Consider the following 16,695-nt stretch of genomic DNA (forward strand, 5'->3'; position numbering starts at 1 on the left):
TGTCAAGTTGTTTCTTAGAGAAATTCACAGGCATTGTACATATTAACAGTGTATCTTAAAATAATTTATGTTACTTTTTCTTATTTGAACTATGTTATATTTTTATGCAACTATCCTTAACCAGTCTTAATAAAGTTCAGATATTACTTTCTCCAATTAGTGATTGTATTTTTTTAAAAAAATTGTTAAAGGGTTTCTTTAAATGTATTTAGATTTTACAAAATCTCAATAAATCATTCCATGATTTAGTAGTTTTACAGAACTTAAACTACAAAACATTCAAAAATTAAATTCCACAAAACAGGCTTCCCATCCGGCTTTAGTAAATAAATAAGTTTAATAAATACATTTAATAAGTTCCCACTAACATTTTTATTTACAATTATTATCTATTGAATCCCCACAATGGTGCCTTACATAACAAAAAACAGACACAGTCACTGCCTTGCAGAGTTTACAATGTACTTCAGCAAGGTACTGAAGCATATGCCTAACTTCATTGGGATTACTCACATGCCTAAAATTTACCACATGCTTAAGTTTCTTGCTGAATCTCAATAATGTCTTGGGTGGACCATTACACATGCTGAATATCTTAACAACTTCAGTGGGACTCCACTCCCCTGTTGATGATCCCTTTGCAGTATCAGAACCTAAATGACCTGACATGGCAAGCAAAGACATGGCATGACAAGCATAGACAAATACTGAGGGTAAGGTAGTGTAACAGAAGTTACAGACATACGTTTATAAGGTTCTTCAAAGTAGGACATAATGATTCTTTTCTTCTTCCCCCCTGCACATACCAAAGACTTTAATAAAACCACACCAATTTTCGTAGAGACTTTATGCCTGGAAACTAGTGATTTGAGGTTGCATCTGCACAACTTTAACTTTGGCCATTTCTTCACTGGAGTAATTAATCATGCTGTCTTAACATGAGAAACAAATTAAATGTCCTATTTTTGTTCCATGAACTTTGCTCTATTTTAAAAGAAGATAATAGGAGCCTTTGTCTGCAATGCTTTCAAGTTCTGCTGGTTTGAAATTTTTTTAAATAATGTAAATTCCATAATCTGGAATTACAGAATATTACAGCTATATTTATTCACAGAAGTGTTTATACTTGTACAGATTCAGCAACTGAATGAACTATTACAAACCTGAGGTCTTCAGAAATTCCTTAATATCTTCCTTTAGTGATTCAAGTTTAATTTCTGGTTTGTGCAGACTACCCTAATAAATAAAAGAAAAAAAGCAGACAGGAGAGTAAGCTTTCTATTTTTAATTATGACATTAGACACATTCTTAGGACTACACAGGTAGAAGTAATATGCACAAGATGAATGAGTTTCAACTGTTGTGGAAACCATGATCTTAAATTTTCTGAGTTCAGGGCATAAGGAATCTCAGCCATAACATTGCATTTGGAAGATAATAATGGGAGAGTTTGTCATACAAAGATGTAGTACATGGGAACTGTGAGTTGTAGACTTGGATATCGTAAAAGAGAAAGGAGCATATAAAGATGAAAGAACATTAAAATACAGGCGGAAAATAGATTTTTTTTATGCTCCAGAGGAACTGAAATAGCTTATTATAAAAATTCCCACAGCAACTCCATAATAATATAGCTCCCTTAAAAGAAAAAAATCCAGAGTTTGAATAAGCTTTGTCCAGACTAAACAAATCCTTTAGGGGCTGAAGCAGACCATTGCCAAACTTCCAGGCTAAACTCAAGCCTGATCTACACACGAAGTTGTACCGGTACAACTAATGGTGTAATTTTATATCAATATAATTAAACCAGTGCGACTTTTTGTGAGGACTCTCTTTTATATCAGTTTAAACCTGACATATTGATATAACTTGGACCTATAAATTTGGTGCTGGCAACAAAAATGATTAGGGGTCTGGAACATATGAGTTATGAGGAGAGGCTGAGGGAGCTGGGATTGTTTAGCCTGCAGAAGAGAAGAATGAGGGGGGATTTGATAGCTGTTTTCAACTACCTGAAAGGGGGTTCCAAAGAGGATGGCTCTAGACTGTTCTCAATGGTAGCAGATGACAGAACGAGGAGTAATGGTCTCAAGTTACATTGGGGGAGGTTTAGATTGGATATTAGGAAAAACTTTTTCACTATGAGGGTGGTGAAACACTGGAATGCGTTACCTAGGGAGGTGGTAGAATCTCCTTCCTTAGAGGTTTTTAAGGTCAGGCTTGACAAAGCCCTGGCTGGGATGATTTAACTGGGAATTGGTCCTGCTTTGAGCAGGGGGTTGGACTAGATGACCTTCTGGGGTCCCTTCCAACCCTTATATTCTATGATTCTATGATTCTAAACCGATATAAGCAGTTTTAAATTGATATAAAAAAAGAGTTCAAAACAAAAGTTGCATTGGTTTAATTAAACCAATTTAAGTTACACCATTACAACATCTGTGTAGACAAAACATCAATCTTAAAGATGAAACAGGGCTCTACCTGAGCCAGTCTAACTTCATTCCCAACCTAACCCTCCAAAAGCTATAACTGGCCTCTACCTAAATGAGGTTTACAAACAGTGGTGGATTACTGCATTGGCTGATAGGGCCTGTGCCCCGGGGCCCAAATCAATTTGGCGGCCCTGCAGGAGCGCCGGAACTCTGGTCCCGACCCCTGCTTCCTTTTCTCGCTCCTCTCTTCCTCGAGGCTCCACCCCCTGGCCCAGCTGGAAAACAAAGCCTGAGGTAGGGTAAGCATATTCACCCTACCCCCACACAGAGCTGGCCAAGCCGCTTGCGCCTCCCGAAATGGGCCCAAGAAGGGCCTCCTCCCCCCATACAGCATGGAGCTGACCTTAGCCTCTCTCCCTTCCCCCCCTGTACAGGGCTGGCCCGAGCCCCACTGCTCACCACCCCGCAAACCCAGCACACTCACCCCCCAGACCCTTTTTGGCAAAACTGAGCATTTGTCCCGTTTGCTCTTCCCAGTTTTGCCAAAAAAGTCCAAACAGCTGAGGCCAAAACGGGATATATGATCACCCTAGGCCAGGGGTTCCCAAACTTTTTTGGTTATGCCCCCTCTTACCTGGTCCGCACCCCACCCCAGGAGCCAGGGCCAAGAGTGGGACCAAATTTGGGGGCCGGGAGCAAGACCACGGGAGCAAAGCCACAGCTGGGGCTACAGGCAGGTCAGAGCTGGGCCCCACCACGCCCCCCGAACATTGCTCCGTGCCCCCTAGGGGGACATGCCCCACAGTTTGGGGACCACTGCCCTAGGCTGTGGTAAGAGCCACTCAGGGAGCCTGGGTAATTGTGAAGAGCCCCAGACCCTCCACCTGTCATGGGTGGGCAGCTGTGGTGTCCAAGAGCAGCCCCTAACACTCAGGGCATGCCAACCAGGGCCGGTGGAGGGTCCAGGGCTCCCCAGAGTGGCCAGGGCTTCCTGGGCAGCTCTTACCACAGCCTGGCTTCCAGCCAGGATAGGGGTGGGGACTTGGGGGGCCCAAATGTTCTTTGTGCCCAGAGCCCCAATAAATCTGTTTACAAACTAACAGTCTTCCAAGACCGGAGGAAACTTTACAATGTGATAGCTCCAGCCCTAGTAGGATCTACCCAATCACTGCTCCATCAGAGTTTCCCAGTTGGCAGCAAACGCTTTTGTGCGGTTTTCCCAATGTAAATATATTAGTTCAGTGGAAAGGAAAAACCAGCCCTAAAGACATACCCTGAAGTTTGTTTCTACCTTAAATACCAAGGGAAATACAAAAGGAAACTAGTTCCAATTACCTATTAAGTCTTGTACCAAGCAGTCCCCCACTCCCCATAACAGACAATTTTTTGCAGTATCGATCCTCTTCTATACATAATGGAATGATTTCATTCTGTAGCTATTTGGATGTATATTTAATTATATGTATTACTTAACTGGAATAATTATATACATTTAGAACACTTGTAATCTTAAATGTATGGAAAACTTAAACATTACTTTCATTTACTTGAAGTTACTTTAATAGGAAACTCACGGAACAATAAAATAAGGAAAATGAAGTCCAAACATTCCTTAAACCTAATCTTACTTTGAATTAGTATCAAAATTGAATCTCAAAGCACATTTTGACAATTACTACAATAGTGACAATTACTAATTACTGGAAGAACACATTCTGAATGACATTAAACTTTCCATTCTGAATAATATTGTCTACTAGGTTGTTCCATTCATTTATTAGTTGAGTGATATGGGGGCAGGGAGGTCTTTCGTTTTCTTAAGTTTTCATTTCTGTCCCTTAGCAAAGCCTTGGGACTGTTCAGAATACTATGTTTTGGAGTATGTACACACTTCGTCCTAATAGCTCACATTTTTTTAGTCATGGGATCAACCTGCTTCTGTGTTTCAGGAGTGGATATCATACTCTCCTCACTCACCACCTTTTTCAGCTGTATATTCAACTGAATTGACTACATAAAGCAATAATGTGTTGACCATTTAATAGCTCTACACACTGTTTAAATATTTTCAGACTTCCATTTAAAGTCTTTTCTTCTTAGATAAGTGCCATGACTTTTGTATATGTTTAGTTCTGTTCATCTGGCTAGTTTCACACAAGTGCCAAATGTTTTTAGCTTTAATTACTGATATCTCCCTAATCATAACACTCTCTCAAAATGGTCATAAGAAAAGGTTCATAGTTTGCTTGCTAGGTAATTTATATTACAAAAACCCAAAGAAGTCCAAGTGCTAATTTTGGTTGGATTTTAATTTATACTCCCTTTGCAGAAAAAAAGTTATGAACATGTTTGAACAAATTTTAGATTATAGAAACCTGATTGACGTTGACACCAATAGCCTTGTCTACATTTGAGCATTTCTACATTAAATTATGTTTGATAGCTAGGGAACAGTATAGGGGTAAAGTGAAGCACTGTTCATATACAAGTACAAATAATCTAGCAATTGAGATGGAAAACAATTGAGAGCAAGTAACAATTTGTCTCAGCTTTTAGGCAGAAGTAGGTCATTTTAAATTTGCTGGATAGGTTTTGTAAATAATAATATTTGCAGTTTTAATCAACTTCCTAGGTTTCATTTGAAGATAGAAATTTACTGCTGCAAACAAGGTACACATCTGCAAAGAAATTCATGTGTACCTACATTACTAATAAAGATCTTCTGTGAATCAAACTTAAGTTGTTTCTGAACTCCTTAATCTGTTTAACGTATTCATAACTGTATTCAATTCAATTAAGATTCTTCATACTGCAAATGTCACTGCTGAACAATATAGACAAGAAGATTACAATCTCTATTAATACAAGAACAGGTCAGTAAGTTCTCTGTTAAATGAGATACATGAAAATAAATTTATTATCTATAATGAATCATGAGCCTACTATTATTTGATAGATTTTGGTATATAATGTTGCATATTACAGAGTTGATCACTTTCTAAATGCGAACTTTCATATCAGCGAAGTTCAGTATCAATAATTCTTTTAGTACCGAAGAAAAGATCAAAATAGTTGCTTTGATTATCTGATCTCACACAGTCTGTCCACTCTAGCCAAGCTATTATGTCTATCTGCCCTTCCTTTAGCCACACCCATCCAGGTAGTGTCAAGATCTTGCCACTTACTCTGCCAAAACTTTCCCAAAAAACAGACAGCTCTCTCTACCAACACCACTAAAACTCTTGTCCAGGCCCTTATTTCCCATCTTAATTACGCAACCTTCTTCTTTGACCTTCCTGACACCCATCTCAGGTCCAGCAAAAAGCTGCTGATAAGGTTATCTTCCTGGGCAGTCATTCCAGTCATGTCACCCCTTTCCCCTTCTTTAATCAGCTCAAGCGGCTCCCCTGTCACAATCATATCAGATATATCTTTTTATCCACACTTTAAGATCCCTTATGATCCTTTCTATCTTACCTGCCTTCTTCACTGGGCCAACCTCTATCACCCAGAAGTCTGCTTCTTCTACAAGCACCTTCACATATTCTTCGATGCTGATTCTTATGCATGAAACTCCCTCTCATAACTTATCTATAAAGCCACAACCCTGTCTTCTTACAAATCCCTTCTCAAGACCCACTTCTGCAGAGATGCCAACAATAAATTGCAATCTGAAAATGGTCATGCAAGTGGCAATAGTGATTACTGGTATAATTAATATCACATTTTTTTATGTTTTTAAAAAATTACTCTGCTTCAGTTTTCATCTCTTCTTTTACTCCACTTCTCCCCATTGTCTGTCTAATGTCTGGATAGGGTTTTTCTACCTGTCAGAAGGACAACTTATGAATCTTCTGCCCCAATGAAATGCTCGGGCCTATTTTTTTTAAATTATCTATCTGTCCATCCAGCCAGATATTTTTATGGTTATAGTAGGTTCTGAGTGACTCACAATCATTAGCAGATTTTTATTACAGCTCAATGGAAGTGGAAATTCCATTTCACAAAAGTTTACAAGATTTCAATATCTGGCTTCATTTCAAATCAGAATGAAACCAGAAAATTTCATAATTTTCTGTGAAAGAAAAGTCTGGCACAAATTATTTCAGATCAAAACATTTCATTTTGATTGACTTTATTATAATACAAAAATGCAAAAAGTCATTTCAAAATGAAATATCAAAATATTTCATTCCAAAAATGTCAAAACAGGGCATTTCAACATTGTAGGAACTTTTTCCCCATAATTTTTATCCTAAACAAAATTTTTGCAAACTTGACACAATGTCACAAAGCATTTGATTTCAACGGAACCATATTTTTCAGTGGATTAAGACCCTTGTCAAAAGACAATGACGGCAAGTGTGCAAGTGTGTCAGTCCTCCATCTATTCAACAGCCCATTGGTTGGGGCACTTACCTGGGATCTGGGAAACCCCAGTCTGAATCGCTGCTCTGCCTGATTTGGAGCACTGACTTGAAGCCAGCTCTCCCACATCACAGGTGAGTGTCCTAATCCCTGGAATATGGGGTCTCTCTCTCTCTCTCTGATCCAGTAAATATTTAAATTATTTATATACAGTGGAACAGTTCTAACAGAAGAGCTTGAGAGAGACCCACTCCATTACAGCCAATAGACTGGTGGTGAGGCACTCATTACAGATGTTGGAAACCTGTGTCCACATCCCTGCTCCAAATCAGATATGGGTTTGAATATGGGTCTCCCACATTCCAAGTGAGTACGCTGACCACTGAGCTATTGGCTATAGTGTGTGTGGGGGAGGGGTGTCTCTCCCTCTCATTTTTTGTGAGGGAGAGGCTGACCTGGCTTAGGCACCTAACTCCAGGAGAGGGTTCATGGTTGAAAATCTGAAGTAGTGCTCTCCAGCCTTTCAGTCAGGCACCTAACCCTCTTTGAGGATCTAAGCCTTCAGCCTTTCCCTTTCCTTTGCATTTCACTTGCAGCTGGCATAGGCAGCTGCCCGCTCAGTTTCCTGGCTTCTGAGAATCCCTTTCTTAAGAGTCTAAGGCCATGTCTACACTACGAAAGTACTCCGATTTCACAGAAGTCAATTTTTGGCTTTTTGTATAAAGATTGTATAAAGTCGAGTGCATGCATCCACACTAAGCACATTAATTCGGCAGCGTGTGTCCACAGTAGCGTGGCAAGCGTCCACATGCCGAGCGGTGCACTGTGGGTAGCTATCCCACAGTTCCCGCAGCCGATTGGAATTCGGGGCTGAGCTCCCAATGCCTAATGAAGCCAAAAATTTGTCACGGGTGGTTATGGGTAAATGTTGTCAGTCAACCCTCCTTCCCTCCGTGAAAGCAACAGCAGACAATCATTTTGCGCCCTTCTCCCTGGATTGCCCGAGCAGATGCCATAGCACGGCAAGTATGGAGCCTGTTCAGCTCACCACAGCAGTTATGACCATTATAAACACCTTGCGCATTATTGCGCATTATTGTGCAGTTTATGCAGTACGAACACCTGAAAAACCAGGCAAGGAGGCAATGGCAGAGCGGTGATGAGGACATGAACACAGATTTCTCTAAAACCGCGGTCCCCAGCAATTTGGAGATCATGGTGTTACTGGGGCAGGCTCATGCTGTAGAACGCCAATTCTGGGCCCAGGAAACAAGCACAGAGTGGTGGGACCGCATAGTGTTGTGGCTTTGGGATGATTCCCAGTGGCTCCGAAACTTTTGCATGTGTAAGGGCACTTTCATGGAACTTTGTGACTTGCTCTCCCCTGCCCTGTAGCGCAAGAATACCAAGATGTGAACTGTGAGGGCTGCTCTCAAGCGAGTGGCAATAGCCCTGTGGAAGCTTGCAACACCAGACAGCTACCGGTCAGTCGGTAATCAATTTGGAGTGGGCAAATCTACTGTGGGGGTTACTGTGATGCAAGTAGCCAATGCAATCATTGAGCTGCTGCTATCAAAGGTAGTGACTCTGGGAAACGTGCAAGTCATACTAGATGGCTTTGCTGCAATAGGATTCCATAACTGTGGTGGGGCAATAGTCGGAATGCATATCCCTATCTTGGGACCGGACCACTAGGGCAGCCAGTACATAAACCGCAAGGGGTACTTTTCAGTGGTGCTGCAAGCACTGGTGGCTCATAAGGGAAGTTTCACCAACATCAACATGGGATGGCCGGGAAAGGTTCATGACGCTCGCGTCTTCAGGAACTCTGATCTGTTTAAATGGCAGCAGGAAGAGATTTACTTCCCAGACCAGAGAATAACTGTTGGGGATGTTGAAATGCCTATAGTTATCCTTGGGGACCCAGCATACCCGTTAATGCCCGGGCTCATGAAGCCGTACACAGGCACCCTGGACAGTAGTAAGGAGCTGTTCAACTATAGGCTGAGCAAGTGCAGAATGATGGCAGAGCGTGCATTTGGACGTTTAAAGGGTCGCTGGCACAGTTTACTGACTCACTCAGACCTCAGTGAAACCAATATTCCCATTGTTATTGCTGCTTGCTGTGTGCTCCACGATCTCTGTAAGAGCAAGGGGGAGATGTTTATGGCGGGGTGGGAGGTTGAGGCAAATCGCCTGGCCGCTGAATACGCATAGCCAGACACCAGAGTGTTAGAAGAGCACAGCAGGAAGCGCTGCACATCAGAGAAGCTTTGAAAACCAGTTTCATGACTGGCCAGGGTACTGCATGACACTTCGGTTTGTTTCTCCTTGATGAAAACCCGCACCCTTGGTTGCCTCTAAATTCCCTGTAAGCCACCCGCCCTCCCCCCTTCGATCACAGCTCGCTTGCAAAAGAAATAAAGTCACTATTGTTTAAAAAACATGTATTCTTTATTAATTGATTATAAAAATAGGGAGATAACTCACAAGATAGCCCGGGTGGGGTATGAGAGTAGGGTAGGAGGGAAGGAAAAGGCCACTTTAAAACTTCTTGAATGACAGCCTTCTGTTGCTTGGGCTGTCCACTGGGATCGAGTGGTTGGGTGCCCGGAGCCTCCTCCCCCACGTTCTTGGGCATCTGGGTGAGGAGGCTATGGAACTTGGGAAGGAGGGAGGGCAGTTAAACAGAGGTTGCAGCAGCAGTCTGTGATCCTGCTGCCATTCATGAACCTCCACAAGACGCTGGAGCATGTCCGTTTGATCCCTCAGTAGCCCCAGCGTTGCCTCATGCCTCCTCTGATCTTCCTGCCGCCACCTCTCCTCACGTTCGTCGGCCACTTTCCTGTACTCTGTTATTGTGTCCCTCCACACATTCTGCTGAGCTCTGTCAGTGCCGGACGACTGCATGAGCTCAGAGAACATTTCATTGCGTGTGCGTTTTTTTCACCGCCTTATCTGAGATAGCCTTTGGGACGGAGGCTTCAAACATTTGTAGCTGCTGGAGGGAAAAAAGGGAGTAAAGTATTTAAAAAAATACATTTTACAGAACAATGGCTATACTCTTTCACGGTGAACACCACTATTCACATTACATAGCACATGTGATTTTGGTACAAGGTCGCATTTTGCATCTTATATTGAGTGCCTGCGGCTTTGGTGTTAGAGATCACACATGCAGTGCCGGGCAACAGAATTCGGCTTGCAGGCGGCCATGGTAAGCCATAGTCTTTCGGCTTCTGCAACCTTCATAACAGCAGCACCCTCCGCTCCCATACCAAGCAAAGCACACTGAGTTGGCCATTGAGTGCTGCGGTTTTCCTGTTAACATGCAGCAGCAGAAACCAAACTAACCCCCCGCCCCCGCTATCCAATTCTCTGGGATGACTGCTGTATCCCTCACCCCACCGTGTGGCTGGCATCAGGGAAGATCCCTGCTAGCCAAACGCAAACAGCTCAGCGCCAATGCCCCCTGCCACCACATGGCTAACTGCGGGGCGGATTTCTTTTCAGCCACAGGCAAACAGCCCAGGAGGAACAGCCACTTCTGAATGTCCCCTTAATTAAATTCGCCTATTTCAACCAGGTTACCATGAACGATATCACTCTCCTGAGGATAACACAGAGAGCTAAAGAACGGATGTTGCTTGAATGCCAGCAAACACCGGGACCATACGCTGCCAGGCTTTGTCATGCAGTGATACCAGATTACTTGCTCCTAGCATGACGTGGTAAAGTGTCCTACCATGGAGGATGGAATAAGGCTGCTCTCCCCAGGAACCTTCTGCAAAGGCTTTTAGAGTACCTCCAGGAGAGCTTCATGGAGATATCCGTGGAGGATTTCTGCTCCACCCCCAGACATGTTAACAGACTCTTCCAATAGCTGTACTGGCCACGAATGCATCCCAAGTTCTCAGGGCTACTTAATCATTAAAAAACAAACACTTGCTTTTATAACATGTATTATATTTTAAAAGGTACACTCACCAGAGATCCCTTCTCCAGCTTCGTTGGGTTGGGAGAGTATTTCAGTAAGGGTGATAAAAAGATCCTGGCTGTCAGGGAGAACGGTGTGCTGTGTGCTCTCCTCAAGCTTGTCCTCCTCATCATCTTCCCCGTCCGCAAAATCCTCAGGCATGGCAGAGAATACCCCATCATTGGAGTCCACAGATAGGGGTGGAGTAGTGGTGGCGGCCCCCCTTAGAATTGCATGCAGCTCAGCATAGAAGCGGCATGTCTGGGGCTCTGTCCCGGAGCGTCTGTTTGATTCTTTGGTTTTCTGGTACGCTTGTCTGAGCTCCTTAAGTTTCACACGGCATCGTGTTGTGTCCCTGCTGTAGCCTCTGTCCCTCATGGCCTCAGAGATTTTTTGAAATGTTTTGGCATTTCGTCTTTTGGAACGTAGTTCTGATAGCACAGATTCCTCTCCGCATACAGCGATCAGATCCAGTACCTCCCGTTCGGTCCACGCTGGAGCTCTTTTTTGATTCTGGGACTGATGAGCTCGCCTGGCCAAACAGGAAATGAGATGCAAAAGCTCCCGGGGCTTTTCCTGTATACCTGGCCAGTGCATCCAAGTTGAGAGTGCTATCCAGAGCAGTCACAATGGTGCACTGTGGGACAGCTCCCGGAGGCCAATACCTTCAAATTGCGTCCACACTAACACTAATTCGAAACAGCGACGTCCATTTCAGCAGTAAACCCCTCATTAGGGAGGAGTACAGAAATCAGTTTTAAGAGCCCTTTATGTCGAAAAAAAATGGCTTCGTTGTGTGGACGGGTGCAGGGTTAATTCAACTTAACGCTGCTAAATCCGACATCAACTCGTAGTGTAGACCAGGCCTAACTCTCCCCATGCACTGTAAGGGAAGGCTAGGTGCCAAACTGTGGGCTGTGAATTCCAGTGGGCAGGAGGGGCACTTAGGAGTTAATTTAAGTCTCCTTTGTGAATCTAGCCTTCGGTCCCTACCCTCTAGTTACTGTGGCTCACAGGTATATTCAAACCTTTTTAATACTCTTGGGTTAAAGTTAATCTGCGATCAGAGTGAATTATCAAAGATAACTCTGAATCTTTATGCAGGTCTCTAGCTTCTCACATCAACTTGATGCTGAAGAGTCCAGTAAAACAAGTTGCTGTTTCCACTGTGTGCTTGACAACTTAATTATCCTAAATGGTATAAATAATATATCATACATGAAAATTCAAGAAATAAAGGAGAAGTCTTCTCTTCTTTACAGTCCCCTTTTCCTTCTTGTACCCAAAACATAACCGACTGGTATCTCTACTCAGAGTCCAAAGACTCAACATTCATAAACATCATTCTTAAGAAACCCAGTTTTTTCAAAAGTTCTGTAAGTTGACAACAGAAACCGTTCTTTTTGAGCTCTGCCTGCTAGAACTAAAAAAAAAAGTAAAAACATTAATGAGTATAGCAAGAATTTTGTTGTTATTTTAAATATTAGTTCCCCAATGTTTTAATTAGGCTCAGTAAATATCACTAACTCTAAAAAGAAAAGGAGTACTTGTGGCACCTTAGAGACTAACCAATTTATTTGAGCATGAGCTTTCGTGAGCTACAGCTCACTTCATCAGATGCTCAAATAAATTGGTTAGTCTCTAAGGTGCCACAAGTACTCCTTTTCTTTTTGCGAATACAGACTAACACGGCTGTTCCTCTGAAACTAACTCTAAAAAAACTCTGGACACTAATTTTAAGGGGGCACTATGTGGACACAAATCTTGATTTACACCCTGACATTTGTCTGATATTGTACATGCACATGCATACAAAATTTTGAACGATTTGAGGGTTTACAATGTTATTTACAGAGAACTCCCAAAGTGATTTTTTATATTTTTTAAAAACAAATAAGAGCTAAAAGTAACTAAAATAAAGTTAAGTTTTCTCTTGGAAGAATTTAGATCAGCAACACAACGGATCTCAATATCGTTGAGATTTATCTAAAATTGGTTTCATGTAGAGATGTTCAATTCTGCAGTTAGTACAGATTTATTTATACTGCAATGTTCAGGTCAGAAACAGAATGTAACTAACAAGCAGACCAGGACATAGATCATGTTCCAGAGATAAATAGGAGTTGAGGTGCCTTGCATAAGAATAGCAAGATTTTGTACACGATCTGCGGCTTCAAAGTTAGCCAATATAATGGTCTGATTAGGCAGTAATTTGAGATAACAATAACAAAATTCAACAAATCACAAAAACAAAACAGAGAAGGCCTGGATGCCTCCCCCCGGCCTCCACAAAAAAACAACCATTACAACCAACCACTACAGAGAAAACTTGAACACAGATCAGAGTTTTGGCAGAAAAGATAAAACAAGTGAGATCTATAGTGTTTGTAAGGGGAGGATAATTGTGAGGTTCATAAATTAACTCAGGATCAAACAGAATGCACATATTCCTGGAAAAACCCAGGATCCAAAGGTAACCTCTTAAAAAGCAAGAATAAATGACGGAACAATAGCAATCAGGGCCAAGAAACACTACCTCAACTTTGTCTGTATTAATTTAAACTACAAATCCCCAAAACCAGCTAATCACATTTAGAAATGTTTTTGTAGGTAGACATCAAATAATGTCAAGTTCAAGCTGCTCTCTTCACCTTTACAAAGCTTCATCCTACTCTACATCTCTCTATCCTCATCTCCTAAGTACTCGCAATATTTAAACTCTGGCCAATCTGCCTTCTTCTTGCCCAATTTGTCTCCTTTACCTTCTCCATATGATTGGAATAATCTCTCTACTAATATATACCAAGCTCCTTCCACAAACTTCTAAAATCCACCTGTTCTGTGAAGTTTTTAAGAGAAACCGGGCTGTGGCCATTATGTTCTGTTCTGTTTGTACTGTTGGTTTTCACTTATATATCTAGATTATAAATCTTCTTTTGTGTTTGGTAGTGACCTACATAGCACTTACAACACTATATTCATTTACTTATCTATATAAACAAGAGAGCAGAAGATACAGATCTGAAACAGCAGACAAATTATATTTAACAATTTTATATAATTATGATTGCTAATACAGGTTTTTATGTTTAAGTTTTTTATTTTTATCTATTTAAATTTCAAAATTGTGGGAAATTATGGAGGAGGCTAGACAATGGCCAGTCAGACAACTACTTAATGACAGAAAATGTTAAGATTCAAAAAGTTCAAACTTTATAATACACAAATTGTCAGCATCATATGTCAAAATATACAAAGTAAATATAATTAAATCAAATTCTAACAAGTTTGCAAGCAGCATTTTTCTTAGTTTGGCTATCTGTAAATTACCTTTATCATTGATGGAAATTTTTTTTTGTCAGTTTGTGTGTGTACATCGAAATGGACATTTATCAATAAAAATCTAATCCTTTCAAGACTATTTAATAACAATGAAACTCAGGGACAGCACTAATAGACATAAAGAAAATAATACAGGGTCCAACGCATAATCCTGTCGGAAGCCTACACTGACATAAAAGTGAAATGGCATGATCCCATGCAGAACCCAAAAATTTGAGAGCTATAAATTAAATCAATAGAGCACTGAATCATGGAAGTCAAAAGTGGACAGCCACGGAACATAGACTTGTCTAATACAGGAATACTAACTAAAGTAAGGCAAATAACCATTTGTTTTATCCACTAAAACATCATTTGTACAACAATAGGGACACTGTAAATTTAAAATATTGTCCACAATTTAAATTTTGTTAAAAAAAATTTATAAAACATAATACCAAAATAAATGTTTTCATAATGTGTTTAAAGTTTGAAACCCAGAACTAAGAACCTGAAAATAAAACTGATAAACTAGAAAAAAGTTAAAAATTGACTTTATTGATTTTATTACCAAGCCATGAGAAAGGTATAAAGAAAAAAAGATAGTAACAAAAACTGGAGTTTTAAAATTATTTCTGTATTAACAATCTAAGGGCTGTTAGAAACATAAAAAAGTTGTTTGTTTACAATATCTTCAGGTTGACAGCATTTATTTATATAGCCAGTCCTATTAAATAACCATCTCTAAAATAAATCCAGACTAATATAGGCAATGCAAATTATTAACCTGAAGGAATGACCAAACACGGTCCTTCAAAATGTTAAGCATGTGTGTAAGTGTTTGCAGGATCAGGGCCCTAACTCAGAATAATGCACTTCAGAAATGAACAGTTGTAAAATAAGCTGCTATAAAGAAACCAGAAATGTAGCTTGCTTACTTTAAATGAGATTTTCTAAAAAGCCTATTTAAAAAAAAAATCAAACAGAAAGGCCCACAAGAAAACAATCAAGACATTAACAAGCAATGTAAAGTAAATAAAAGTTCTCAAAAGAAACTACAGAGAATAGGATCATGAAAACAGATATTGCCATGAACAATAAGACAAGAGGTCATCCACAAGAAAAAGACGTGGAGGGGGGAATACATGAAGACAGAGTTTTAGGCTACAAATTTACAAATTCAATTCAGGCCATAATATTTGTGGCTGTTCCACCTCAAACAATCCACAGGACAGGATGTCCACTAAGGAGATACGTATTAGATGTAGAGTGCAGTGAGAAACCTTATGCTCAGATAAATTGGTTAGTCTCTAAGGTGCCACAAGTACGCCTTTTCTTTTAGCGAATACAGACTAATACGGCTGTTTCTCTGAAATCAGTGAGAACAAAGGATCACAATTATTACAGCATCATTTTCTGGTGCATATTTCATTTATTTTCCTTCCTTTTCACCAAATCCTTATGTTCTGAGGGGAAACCGCAGGAGGAGAGGGAGTTAAAAAAAACTTGCATCTCAAATTAAGGATTAAAAAACGACCCAATTCATTTGGTGGAGCAATTTGAATGAGTGCGACTTTAACCATATTATTAATACACACAGCAAAATCCTCCCTGCCCAGAGGGAGTGGCTATAACTACTACCCTGACAGTTAAGCAGCGAGTCTCCTGGCCCTGCAGAAGAGTGAAAGGTTTAGGGCAGGTCTGACTCCCTCTCCTCTGGGCACACACAGGCTTCCCAAGCTCATGCCGCCCTGCGGCATCCGCCCAGCAGTGTCAGGGGCGAGTGCCGGCCGTGTGCGTCCAGCCAAGGGGGGAAGGGAGGACAAGCGGCTGGGGTGAGGGGCGGGACGGAGAGGGGACACAGAGAAAGGCCGTGGGGGAAGGAAGCAGAAAGGGAGACAGACGCATGGAAGGACGGGGTGGGGGTGGGGGTGGGGGTGGAGCGGGTCAGGCAGGCAGCGAGGGGAGGACAGCCAAGGGCCGGGGACTGGGCTCACCCGTGCCTGCCGCTCCAGCTGGGAGTGGAGGCTGGAGCCCTTCAGCCGCTGCACGATCTGAGCGATGGCCAAGGAGAGCCCAGTGTCCTGCTCCAGCATCATCCCGGCGCACACCGGAGGGATTTGTGCCCGGCCAACACTCCTCGCCGCCGCAGCGGGGGGGCCGTAGTAGCGGGACCAATTTCAGGGAGACACCCTCGCTCCCTCCTGCCCCTCTCCCGCTACTTCACTGACGGCGTTACCAGGCAACTAAGGGAACGGAAAGCGGCGCTCGGCTGCGGATTCCGGCTGGAAACTGGCTCCCCAGAGCAGAGTTCCGGTCTCCGGGCCTTCCCCCGCGTCGTTCTGCTCTAGCCCAGGCCACCATAAAGACAGGGTGACATGAGTGCTGGCCTGGCGATACCAAAGGCAAAACTAGACTCTACTGCAAAAGGCCAGTATTTCACCCTCAGCCCCTGAGCAGGGGACAGGCTCCCAGCCCCACCTGCTGTCCAGAATAAGAGACGGATGGCAGCATTCACGAGTGTCACCACCAATGTGTTCCACCTACGGATCCAGTCACCATGACAGGGTGCTCTCCACCCCACCTGCCTCACAC

General features: G+C 42.1%; 1 protein-coding gene and 1 long non-coding RNA gene across 5 annotated transcripts in view; both read right to left on the reverse strand.

The window, feature by feature from the left end:
• Positions 1–16,347, reverse strand: part of TBC1D19 (TBC1 domain family member 19) — a 124,969-nt gene extending 108,622 nt beyond the window's left edge. For all 4 annotated transcript variants that reach the window (XR_012668194.1, XM_048848674.2, XM_048848673.2 and 1 more), the window contains exons 1-2: positions 16,098–16,347; positions 1,164–1,236 (exon numbers count right to left, since the gene is read on the reverse strand). Coding sequence is in view for 3 of the 4 variants with exons in the window: in XM_048848674.2 (XP_048704631.1) it covers positions 1,164–1,236; positions 16,098–16,199 (175 nt within the window). In the remaining variant the exon portion in view is untranslated. The remainder of the gene's footprint in view (positions 1–1,163; positions 1,237–16,097) is intronic.
• Positions 9,236–11,966, reverse strand: LOC142071937 (uncharacterized). The gene is made up of 2 exons (XR_012668195.1): positions 10,791–11,966; positions 9,236–9,804 (listed from the first exon to the last, which is right to left on the reverse strand). It is a non-coding gene; the product is annotated as an uncharacterized LOC142071937 (long non-coding RNA).
• Positions 16,348–16,695: the final 348 nt, after the last annotated feature.

Source organism: Caretta caretta, chromosome 4, assembly GCF_965140235.1.
Source record: "Caretta caretta isolate rCarCar2 chromosome 4, rCarCar1.hap1, whole genome shotgun sequence".
Lineage (NCBI taxonomy): Eukaryota > Metazoa > Chordata > Testudines > Cheloniidae > Caretta > Caretta caretta.